Source organism: Sprattus sprattus (assembly GCF_963457725.1).
Source record: "Sprattus sprattus genome assembly, chromosome: 15".
Taxonomy (NCBI): Eukaryota; Metazoa; Chordata; class Actinopteri; order Clupeiformes; family Clupeidae; genus Sprattus; species Sprattus sprattus.
The window spans coordinates 19699995-19713095 of NC_137913.1; the positions used below are offsets into that span (position 1 = coordinate 19699995).

General features: G+C 44.6%; 1 protein-coding gene across 2 annotated transcripts in view; it reads right to left on the bottom strand.

Moving 5' to 3' along the window:
- Positions 1 to 13101, bottom strand: part of zmat4a (zinc finger, matrin-type 4a) — a gene marked incomplete at both ends in the record, with an annotated part of 64446 nt that overhangs the window by 13235 nt on the left and 38110 nt on the right. For both annotated transcript variants that reach the window (XM_080852294.1, XM_080852293.1), the window contains one exon: positions 10567 to 10723. In XM_080852294.1, coding sequence (XP_080708420.1) covers positions 10567 to 10723 — 157 coding nt within the window. The remainder of the gene's footprint in view (positions 1 to 10566; positions 10724 to 13101) is intronic.

The following is a 13101-nucleotide window of genomic DNA, read 5'->3' on the forward strand; positions in this document are numbered from 1 at the left end:
TCTAAAACTTCAGATTTCACGCACGTCAACCATGAAAAAAGCCCAGAGGGGGCTAGTGCCTGCTACCGCTGCCGCTGCAGTAGCTCTCTTCCTCTACAGGAAACCTGAATTCCGCCATGGCCCATTATTCATCATCAATATAATTTGACTGCGGGGTGTTCTGTCTGGCCCAATGTAATTATAGCAGAGCAACCTAGGACTTAATGGCCCTGCTGCTTCTCCCAAATTAAGTTCTGTGCCTTAACTTTGGAGCCCCCGTAAAAAGAAAAGGCATTTGTTACCGCTTTCATAGATTTACCTAATGTCTCTGTGGTCACCGGGGAGGGCCTTTTCTGAGCACACCATAGATGGATTGCACTCATCCTTCCTCCCTCCCTTTCTCTACCTTCCTCTTCTTTTCTCCTTCAATTTCTTATAACATTTCTTTCTCTTCTGTTTTTCTGAATCTCTCTTCAGTTTTGGAAAGTCCTAAAATGCCCTTAAGTTAAAATATTCTCTCCAGTCCACTAGGTTCGCGGCAGAACAGGAAGTCTCCTCTCCCCACTTCAGTATATCATCACCAATATGCCGCTTCACCAACTCCTCCCTACTGAGCCCCTCTGCAGCCCAGGAGAGAGTCAGGCACACTCATGCGCCGTACTCCCACAAAGAAATGAGCAGCCTCTGCTGTCAGGTCTCTCTTAGCTGGTCTCTGTGTGTGAACATATCAATGCCTGGCTAAAAGCCACTTAGTGGCGAAAAAAACTCTCGCTGACCTACTCGCCTAGAGATGGGGCAAGTTATTTATAGGCCACACAAGATACAACCAAGTCTGAACTAAACTCTCTTCGCTTGATGACAGTGTTTTTGAGGTGGTAACTGTCAAATCAAGTTTTGTTAACAGTGAAAGTGCTGCATAACAGAGGAAATAAAGATTGTATTACACAAATTTGGACAAATCAGTTTGCATTCTGATGATGTGCTGAATACTGCGAAACATTTCTTTCTCTTCAACACAATGATTATAAACAACTGTTGGGTTAAACACTCTTGCCCTGGACGCAAACTGACAAATTAACTTCATGTATTAATAGAGCTGCACCCAGTGCAATCATAGCTTTGCATAAGTCCGCTAAACATAAATTAATACATTAAGTATTGAGGCGCACACTCCAGAAAGAGCCCGTATTTTTATAACATGTACATGAGCCAGACAAAACCGCTCCCCATTATGTTTGTTTGAGAAATGGCCCTGCCAGTCAACTTTCCAATTTGTTCTCTAAGAAATGAATCAGTGCCACACTAATGCGTTCCGGCTTCTTAGTCAGCAGAGTCCTGTGGTACAGATGGAGGCTGGATCTGGCCCCAGTCAACACTGAGGTTTTTCGGAGAGGAGCTCGGTACTCACAGACATGCCTTTTCCTTCCCAATCATGACTAACACACAAACCTAATTTCATGACTGGAAATATCCAAGGTATATTATGTGATGCAATTTTTAATATTGCATTTAATAAACAAAGCAACATGACAGTAATGGTTTTCTGCTCAGGTATTGGCGATTATTTTTCACATTGGCAAACTAATATCTAAAAACAAGGGCATGTGCTATGGCCAAATGCTTGTCGCACTGTAAAAATTTTAAATATCATAATAAGACAAAACATCGCATCTATAAAATTCACACAGCAAACCTAACATATGGCAAACCCCATCTGAGCTTAGCGCTATTTTTACTGTAGTAGGCTATGTGGGACCTCCTGGAATAGTTTAGCATATATCCAGCAGGGCAGCATACTTGAATGCAGGTGCTCAGCTCCAGAGGTACGTTATGCAGAGAAATGAAATGGATCCTATAACACGCAGTAAGAGGAAGAACTGCATGTGTATGGAGACCAGAGCGTACCGCCTTGTCCAACCCGAGAGAAGGCACTGTGTACACCACAGCGAGAGATATTGGGCTGTTGGATCAAAAAGCGGAAGATCAAAGCTCTCTGAATCCCATGCACTTATCTATTCCTACAATGCTTTCCCTTTTGGGCTTTGCATTTCCTCCCTCTGCTTTATCCCCCTCTGTGCGGCAAAAACTAAATATTTCCTCAATGCGAAAAAATCACCACGGAGACGAGCGCCTGAGCTGTCCAACAAAATAAATAGAACAAACAAAAGTATTGAATACTGCATAGACATTTCCTGCTTATGTGCTCTGTATCCGCATCATTCATTTCCACATGTCTTGCTCCTTCAATGGGACGGAATAGCCATTATGCGAGGTTTACAGTTGCTTTTTAAAATCATGAAGTTTAAAAAATGTCACTGAGACATTGAGGCCCTTAAATAACGTCATATGCATTCTGCAATTATAATTAGCTGCAGTATTCATTTTGTTCATATGGGGGCAACATACACGACACCGAACATATAACGAGGACAAATCTTCTCGGGCTTAATCCCGCACTTAACAATGGCAGAGACATTAACAGATATAGCGCTGAGACGGGAGCTTGGAGTCTGGCCAGCGCTTTAAAATAACAGCTGCGCATAAGACCTTAAGTGGCAGATGAGAAATTGCCCTTTGCGTGTCTACGGTGTCGGCGTGATAGTCGTACAGTAAATTAACACGTGTTCAGCTTTTTCTGAGAAGCTTTTTCGAATAATCGCTTCACATTTTAATTTGGTCTTGTACATTTCGCACATTTAGAATGTGACGAGCCTCTCCCTTCACACAAAGCGCGGGTCGATGACTTAATAGGGGGCACAGACCAGCCTTATGCCTGGCCACTATTCTAAAAGAGAGAGAGGCTGAGCAGAGAGGATAGAGAGAGGGCAGAGAGAGAGAGAGAGAGAGAGAGAGAGAGAGAGAGAGAGAGAGAGAGAGAGAGAGAGAGAGAGAGAGAGGGTGTGTGTGTTGGCTCTGTGTTTTTGGCGGATAGGCTCAATCAGAGGGCTCTCCCCAGGAGACGGACGGATCAGTGGCTGCACTCTGCCGGCCCACTAATGTTCGTTATGCAGAAATCAATAACAGCAGCCCGGGGATGCCTCAGATTCATCTTCCTGACAGGCTGCATTAGAAGCCCACAGAAGGCCACTTGCTGTACAGTCAGAAGGAGAGCTGCAACAATACTCTGGCCAGGTGCCCTCTGTTTCCTTGATTCAAAGTGGAGAGGGAGGAGAAGGTATCATGATTATCAAGGCTTGACTAGCATTAAAAACAGGGCTTGGCAGAATTGCATTCAACTTCTATTACAACTATAAATCCTCCTGTTCTACTCACGGGAATGGTAATTTTTGCTTCCCAAACAGGTCCTTCGGAAGAAAAATTACATTTTGAATTCTATACTGTATCTCTACTGCAGATCAAATTTAGTGCAGGATTAATTTCAATCCCTGTTGTGAAACCTAGTCTTTAAAAGTCCCCGCCCCCCTCTAATCCCCTGTGAAGTTTGGACGAAGGAACTTTTTGGTTTTGGTGTCAGGTGTCAAAAGGATGGATAGGCCTCCTTCAAGTCCTCTGCTGGGGCCTGACTCCTCAAGTCTCGAACCACTGGATACAGATGGCACCACTAATGGCCAAATCTGTCAGTGGCAGGAAGTAAAGCATAGAGAATGAGCAGAAACATGCTGTAATATTATTCCACGTGGAGCATTTCCACACCCTATCAGGGCCAGTGTCGGACTCACAGTCAGTTCCTGTTTGGGATTCTGTTCCAGAACTTCCCACTGGCTGGTGTAATCCAGGAACATACTACCTGCATTGGCTAGCACACTCAGCCATATTGTTTACGGAAATGTTCAATAACCCATGGAATGCACATCAATATTACCGTCAATCTGTATTATATCTGGCAATGACTTCAAGTTTGTTCCACTCCATCATGCGTGTAATACACCCTGGGACAACAATTACCTGTTACATTATGTCTGACAGCATTCTGTCTCAGTATGAACTCCATGTCCAATTACCATAAATTGGGCTCATTGCACTTTAAAACAGCATACGACCGATGATATAAGAAACTAATTGCTAGTTCCGGGATGGAGCTGAACAGGGAAGGTGCTTAATGGGCCCACTGCTGAACAAGGGCAAAGGGCAAGACAGTGCAGGTGTTGGTGTGTGTGTGTGGATGGAGGGGGTTCGGTTGGGGACGAAGGGGCACTGAGAAGAAACTGGCCAGGAAGTCAGGAAGGTGATTTTAATAACATGCAATGCCAGTGAGCCCCCCCCCCCCCCCCCCCCCCCCCCAGAGCCATCTAATTGCACCACATGAGGCCATAGCCCTGCAGATGTGCGTGTTAGACAGGCCTCTCATGGTATGGAAGATGACCTAATGTCACACACATGGTGCATAGAGAGGAGGCATGGAGGGAAAGAGTAGAAAGAGAGAGAGAGAGAGAGAATCGAGGCACGGATGTGTGCTCTCCACTTTTCCACACAAACAGATATGTGAACACAAAAGCATACATACATGCACATACACATTAGCATGCAGACATGATCGCACGCACCAAATGCATGATACATTCTGCGAAAACATAAATGTACACACACGCACAACCACAACCACACAAACACACACACACCCACACACACACAACCACAACCACACACACACACACACACACACACACACACACACACACACACACACACACACACAACACATGCACTGATCCTGAGTGTTCAGCTATCCAACAGTGTTCTCAGACGTCAAGGGTTTCCACTTGGGTGCCCTTGCTCTCTCTGTGCCTTTCATAATCCTTTGTGGCTGGTTCCACCGCAGAACGCACAGTTTCAGCGGGGGCTTTCAGCTCTTCTTTTTGGGTCAATTACCACTGGAGGGAGGCTGGCAGTGGATGCTGATGTGTGTTGAAAGGGTGACACAGCATGCCTTGTGCATAGGTTCACTCTGATAGCATAACCTTGTAGCGGCAATGCTGGAAAGAGGGAGATAGCCTTCCTGAGATGCAGACACCTTAACCCTCGTATTGTGTTAGCATTTTAGCTACAACAATAATGTTTGGGGTGAAATAGACCCCAGTCACTTGAAATCACTCAAAAGTCCTTTTTAGCAATGGAATTATCTAGCAAGGGCATATTTATCTTAAATCTGTATTGTAGGTTTAGGATTTCATAATGAAAATATGCAGTTTATGCCTTCATGTATTTGATGGTTGTCTGTGGTTCATTTCTTATTTATGTGATTAATAGTAATAATAATAATTTAATGTAATAATATATTTTATTTAATAGCTACTCACCTTACATCAAGATCAATAAAATATACAATTAGTCGCAGAGCAATGAGCTCAGCAATGAAATGCAGTCAATGCTGTTAGAGTGAGTATGTTAGTTTAAAAAAGATGGGTTTTAACAGCAGTTTTGAACTGTGTAATGGAGTCCAGTGTGCGGATGTGAGGGGGAACTGATTAAGTGGGTAAAGGGTTATCTTGAGGATTTAAGCACTCTACCCATTGATGCCACCAGCACGCTGGATGTCATTGGGCATAATTGTGACTCTATTCGCATGTATGGCACATAGATTGGTGTCCTCAAACAGACCAACCAGGTAAGTCTTGCTGGCCTCCTGAAGAGCTTACGGCTTGCAGCTCGGTTGACTTTTGGTAGCGACAGATCTTATCCAGCGCTACAGTACCAGGCCTGTATCGTTGAGGTTTCTTCACGCCGCCAGGTACCTGAGGTGATTTTACGGACAGCTATGGAAACAAACTGTTTGGCTTTTGCCATTCTTAATAATCTTCATTGGGAATCTTCAGAAGTATCTTCAGAAAAGCAGTTAGATAGGTAGCCTAGCCAAAGTTTAACTTAGCTTTTCAGCCCAATGGAGTAAGGTTTTCTCAGGTATCAGTCAAAGTAATGATAGCCTTATTATATTATTAATGCTTAGAAAAAAACTTAACTAAATGATTAAATTAAAAAAAGAACAGAAAATTACATTACATTATGAACAAACAATCAAACAAATACATACCAGACAGAGTAGCATTATACCCACTATTGTCCCCCTTACCTTTGGGCTGCTCAGTCTCCCATGAGTCTCCCATGAAACTGACTGTATGTCCCAAGTAGCTCTACGCAAAATAACTTGCTTACATTTCCCCTGTCTTCTTCCCCAAGATTGAGACTAGCCTGTGTATCTTCATAGACACACAGTCTGTGTAGCATTTGACAGATTTCCAGGGAAATATCATGTCTGAGGCCTACATGCAAAAGCAATTCAAGCTGTGGCTTACGGCAACAATTAAGTTTACTGCTTCTCAGGGACACACTGTTTAAATGCAAATTCTGAGTTTAATTGTTTCCCATATGCTGGATGACAAAATGGGTCATTGCCTCTAATTAAGCTCCCATATATTGGTAGATTAATTTCATTGGGGGAGCTGATCATAACACTATGAGGCAGAGTAGCAAAAACACCAGAAAGTTTTGGAAAGAGAGCTCATTATCTGACTGAGTAAGATTTTGAGTGAATGATGTCCAATTGTTAGAGCACTCAATACCCTAAAATGCTTTTTCTTTTGCTAAGAATGCCCAAGGCTATGCCTTTGGAGGTGATGGGAAGGGGGCAGGTGTTTCTGTTAATAGAGTTTCTGTTAAGGTAATTGTTTTGCTCATTACTCTAATTCAAATCCAAATGGCTTTGCTTTAAAATCCCGAAACAAATAAACATTTCTGAGGAGCTCATGGGAACTTAAGGGTTAGTATAAGAATGACACACAGTCACTTTATCTTATGGACTCCAGCACCACATGTGTGATGGCAGGAGAGCTGCTCATCTTGTTGTTTGGTGGGCAAGCAAATCTGCTTCTCCATCAGATGCAAAGTTGGTGGGCTGTGGTCAGGGCCTGTCTTTCCTACAGGCGACATAGGCGGTTGCCTAGGGTGCCCCTCAGAGGGGGGCGCCAAGAACAAATTTTTGCGCCCCCTTATATATCTCCAACTAATATTTTGTCATTAAATAAATAAATACTAGTCAAAAATCGAAAGAGGAAGGGGTAGGCTACTACTATAATATATTTCTAATTTAAGAAGAAAAGAAAGGAAGAAGAAGACGTGCCAAGGAGAAAGGTAAATCCTTCAATCCTATTCTTAGCCAAGAATGAATCCCAGATAAGAAAACTTTCATGAACGCCAGAATTGCCCCGGGCGCTTAAGAAGAGAAGATGTACCTTATCATTAAAAGCCTTCCTACTCCCTGTCACATAGTTCTTTAAGGATTTTACAGAGGTGGGTATATAAAAATGTCCATTTATTATACATTATACAAAAAAGACATGATTAAAATATTGAGGGCCAGCCATTCATAAATTACACCAGGGGCGCACAGATAAAGCCAATAGCTAGTGCAACAACACTACAAATATCTTACTCATTGCATAGCACACCCATTAAGAAAGACAAACACGGCAACTTGTCAACAAGTGAGTAATACTGGTGACTGGTACTGGTGTTGTATTGTCAACTTTAGCGAATGGATTGCATGAAATCTTGCTAGTTAGCTAACGCTAGCTAGCCAGTGACGTGTGACGTCCCTTGTTATTGCCATTCAGTCGAAACATCAATGATTTTCCATTTAAAAAAAAATAATTTTCCTTTCACATTTTGGTGAATTCCGTTTTATTCCGTTTCGGCTAATTTTGTTCGCCCTGAGGTAGATTGATGGCTTAAAATGAGTGAATAATACAGAATGTGCCAAAAGTGACCCAGACTTCTAAGATTGTTGTTTGCCAGCAATCAAGAGAACAGAAGACTAAAAACGCGGAGGAGTGTGTGTGCATCAACCGTTGAACAGGGGGGCGTGACCGGAACAGAGTTCAGCACAGACGTGACATTTTCTCAGTGATTTTGTTCTTTAATTAATGTTTGTTCCGCGTTGTGATCGCTGCTGTGTTTATTTCAAAGTAATTAAACCTAAGAGGGCAAAATACCATCTTTTTTTTTGCGGAAAAAGGTTGGAAAAAGAAAAGTGTGTAAACGTTTTTTTTTTTTTTTTTGGGGGGGGGGTTGGCTTGCCTAGAGCGCCAAATGTGCTAGGGTTGGCCCTGGCTGTGGTGAAGTTTTCATTCTGGCAGCTCTTGCTATGCACGGCTGCCAAGGTGAACATAAGGCTGGTGTGCTTGGCATGGCCTCTGGGTGGAAAGAGGTATACCTCTGCCATTTCTGCATTTGCCCATTTTTTTAATTAACCTGCCACTGCCCTTTCAAAGTTTCACTGTGCTAACTGTGGTCTGGAAACCTTTTATAGCGGTTTAGTTATGTTAGCGGAGTCACTGATGACATGGACCATATATACTTTGAAAGAGAGTGGAACAGCTTGTGGCGTAAGGTCTCTCTGTGAAAAGAAAAAACTGAGCATGTGAGATTTATGCTGGCAGTGTAAGCTGTAAGTTATGCTGGCATGTGTAAGCTGAACTGTGCAGTTAATCAAACACTTTAGAATTCGGCGGGGATGCAAAATGTATAGTGCCTTCGTCTGCGATAAGCGTTCCGCAGAGCACCTTTCCACTCTGCTGCTAATTTATCTGTGTAAGTTCCAATAAAACGGATCCAGTTGTGACATCGATCTACGCCTCCTCAAGCAAAGCCAAGTTGTCCCACTTGTTTTCCTTTTCTGTTCAATCATCAATGAACAACAACCTTAAAGTTTACTCGCTGGCATGCTAGAAAATCTACTGGACCAAACGAGTTTCAGCTAAGGATTTTCAGACTATGTTTTTTACTGTGAAAACTGAGCCTGAAAGATATACGCTGCACCCAGCTAGCTTTTTATAGCCACCTAACTTCATTGTGCTGACAAAGCACATTACACAATGCTTCTCTTGACACTCCTGTGAAGCTATACACAATGTTGCCATTACAGATTCTGCATTTACAAAGACGGATTCGTGGGGTGTGGTATTGAAGTTGAAACACACACAGACACAGAGCCAGATAGACAGGCACACACACACACACACACACACACACACACACACACACACAAACACAGAGAAACAAGGATGAACTGGTACAAACTGGTAAAACAACAATACAGAGAATCAACTGTTGCACTTGTTTTTGGAGCAGGCGAACTCACAAGTCTCTCTACAGCTTTAATTCAACGCATAATTAACAAGGACAAAAATACATTAAAAAACCTGCCAGGAACTTATTTATCATAATGGTGACAACTGCGGGCACCACACCTGCAAAGGCCTCCTCTCTCATGGAGGAGAGCCACGACTCGCACGGGTCCCAGGTGTTGAATTAGGGAGTGATCCAATTTCCCTGTCTCCGCTGCGCGGCAGCAGCGTCAGCCTTAGCCTCCTTCTTCCCTCTCGGCTGGCGTTCATTATTCTCCCCACCACCAATTTGTAAACAGATTTAAGAGGAGCAGCTGCCACACATTGCGTCCTAGAAAGCTGCTCGTCTTTCTCTCTACCCGGAGGTGCGGGGAGTTGTAATTACATTTAAACAATGCATCGCGTCAGAAGGGGCCAGTCTTGCCAGTCCACACACACACACACACACACACACACACACACACACACACACACACACACACATGCATGCAGGGTGGCAGACGTCGAGGCTGCAGTGGGCACTCGGCAGGTGCTGAAAAATCGCCACGTCTGCAAACACCAGGTGGTTTGCCTCTACCATCCGCCTTTTTCTGCTGGGTGCCTAGGCACATTCCAGGACGGGAAAAAATAACAGCCAGATGTTCTCCTCAGTCATGACACTGTGCGGGAAAGCCTGTGCATCTCTGCAGACGCAACCTTGTCAAAAAAGGCAGCGGCGGCGTGATCCATTTTATGGTACTGCTGTCACCGGCGCCACTGAAGACTGCGCGTGAAACGGCAAAGCCGTCAAAACCGCGATTTTAGTTCATCGTCTGGCTTACTGACTTTAACAATGTGAAAAGTGCCTCACATCTCAACAAGGATGCTGGATTTTGACAAAGGAAGAATAAATCCTCGGCATATAAAGCACATTTGTTGGGCATAGCTGGATGAATTGAAGCATACAGCATACTCGGATGTGGAAGAGAAGTGATTTACTCGGTATGAGGAGTGAAGTGAGCATGAACAAACGCAGTTAAAAGACCTGCAGAGTGGAAACAGATCCTTCACTCATAGGGACTGCATGCAATGAAAAGGAAGATTATGGATATCATGGGTGGAAGGACAGGACATAAAAGAGCTGTCTAAATGAAAGCCAACACTACACAGTGACATTAACCCTATTAAAGAGTCGAGTCCTTAAATAGCGGACTAATTAACTCATTCATCAGCATCCCTTCCTCGTCATGTGAGGTTGCTACATGAGAGATTATGAAGCCTTGGTCGACGAGGCTGTACACACAGTACCGCATACTACATGCACATACACGCTGAGTGCGTCCACATGAAGGCCAAAGACCCCCACTCACCACATTAAAGCCCCTTGGTGCTCTGACACAGGGCACGCCAGCTTTCTGACAAGCACTCTCCTTTTCCCGGCATCGCCGATCATCCTTTCACCACAAATCCCATAAGTGCCCCACACTTAGTTGAAACCCCAATGGTGGCAACGTGTGGCCCCCTTTACCTTTGGCTGTGATGGCAGGCTGCTCCCCCAGTAGCAGTTTTAGTCTCTTGGCGTGGATCTTTCCCTGGTAATGGGACTGTGCTACTACGGCCGAGGTGAAGGACATGTTGCACAGAGTGCAACACTTGTTCTTGTCAACGTCGCCATCCTCGCTTCCCTGAAAAAGAGAAAGAGAGAGAGAAAAAAAGAGAGAAAGGGAGGAAGAGAGACACAAGCAGGTCAGATAAGACGTTAAGTGAGCCATGGCATGAACGGACAAGAACTATGCAGACAGGCTGGGAATGGACAAAGCTATATTTGGTGGAGGTCTGCTCTTTCAAAAGGGGGAAATAAAAACAGTCGAGATTAGAGGGAGGAAGTTGAAGAGGCTCAGAACTCTTCTTTTTTTGGGGGGCATGCGACCCACAGAGTGCCGTTTCCCAAGCTGGCAGTGTTTCTTTCCACCGCTCGAGGTCAGAGACTTCCCGGCACTTAAGGGCAGATGTACTGTGGGCGCATCAGCAGGCCCATTTGCCGCAGTTCCAGACGACAGGAGCGATTGACTCCGCTTGTCGGCCTTTCTCATTTGGTTTCCCGCTGGGATGCAAATGGAGGCAATTCGGCAGTTACGGGCACGGGCTTAAAGTGAGCAATTGCCGGCTGGGCATGCAGAGCCTCACCCTGGGCCTCCATCTGTGCTGGCTTTTAGGTAAGGCATTGCGCGGTGCTCTGGAGAACAACCGCAAGAGAGATAGAGACAAAGAGAGAGAGACAGAGAGAGAGAAAGAGTGGAACTTGGGGACTTCAGAGACGGATGCATCCGGTGCTGCAAGGCAACACTGAAGATGTGACACTGCCAAAGCATGATGGTGCCAACCCTCCGAGCCACTGACGCTACTTAACGGGAAAAAACGCCAAAGCATTGGCCAGAGCCAGCAAAGGTTGTTCTGCAGCTAAAACAGGGTTTCTGACGTAAAAACAATTGCCGCATTGTCTCGGTAATCCCTTGACCGATTGCTCACACACCATTTCATCTGGAGTATCCCCCTCGTGATATTTCCCATCAGTTCAGACACAGCAGCATTTAGAAGAAGACCCCCCCCCCCCCCCGGCCCCACCAGAAACACTTTACTGGAAATTATCAAAAGCAACAGCCGCTGCATTGCACACATTCTTTTTTAAATTACACAAGAGGCTTGTTTGCATGCATTTTTTCCTGTCTTTATCTTTCTTTCTTTCTTTCATTCTTTCATTCTTCATTGAGACGCGGCGCTGCCTTGCAGGGCCGTGTCAGAGGAGCAGATATGACACATGTGCTTTGACAAGGGGGCTGTGCTTCCAGGCTCTGTCACACATAAAACAACACACAAACATATCTCCTCCCATGTGGCAAGGGGAACATAATCTCCCCACCACTCCTCTCTCTACAGGGGAGAACCGATGCCATTCTCAACGCTGGCACGGACGCCAGCACAACACACGGTTGCAGGAAGGGGGAAGAAGAGGAAGGTCCACACTGAGGAAACCATGAGTGTGTGTGTGTGTGTGTGTGTGTGTATGTGTGTGTTTGGGGGGGGTGGATGTCTGAACCTGCAGCCAGTGCACGCCGTGTTAGCACCTCATGCCATGAGAGGACTGATAACAGAAGCTGAATGCAAGCTGCTGCCTACTGCGCAGTGAGCCACTCACCAACACAAACAGCATCCCTCCTCCCTGACCTTGTGCTGTCCTTCAAAGCCTACAAACACACACACACACACACAAACACACACACACACACACACACACACACACACACACACACACACACACACACACACAGTCAAACACACGTGCGGCTTTGTCATACCCTCACCTGCTGTCACTCTGCAACGCACTGACAACATTCACACACGTAGCCTGCTCTTTGAAGTCGTCTGTCAAGACTGAATTAATGAAGCGTCGCAATTTTTTAAAATTGTGTAATTATGGCAAAGTGAGACTGAGAGGGACTAAGTGGGTGAGCTCTAACGTTGAAAAGAAAAACCATGGGATTTGTGCATCTGCGTTGATGTTAATTAATGATGGTGGAATGGGGGTGAATAATTGCTGATTTCCGCCGAGGGGACAGCGTTTAATTACTGTGTCAGGTTGCCTCTGACTGTTCAGATGTTAAAGTCTGGCAAAGAGGGACAGAGTGATGCACATTCAGGCCTCACTACTGGGTAAAAAGAAAAATCTATTTTTCAATTTGTCCTCTGTACTGTAGTGGATGGGTGTTCTGAGTTTTTAATACGTTCAGTGCTTTTTGAGAGACTGGAGTTTGAATTTAATAAAGCAAAACCCAAATGTAAAGCAGAAACACTGACTTTGATATTTGCCTTATTTGATTAAATGGCATGAAGGCATTCCAGATGAATTCTGGAACTTTTTTTTCAAGGCCAGAAAAACCCCTGACTCATCTAGAACAGATCCAGTATTATGCTTCGCATCACCATATTTCAGCAGACATATATGACTCAGTTGCTGTAATCTCAAGCTACAGAGAAAATAATCACTCTCGTCTGCCACCGAAAT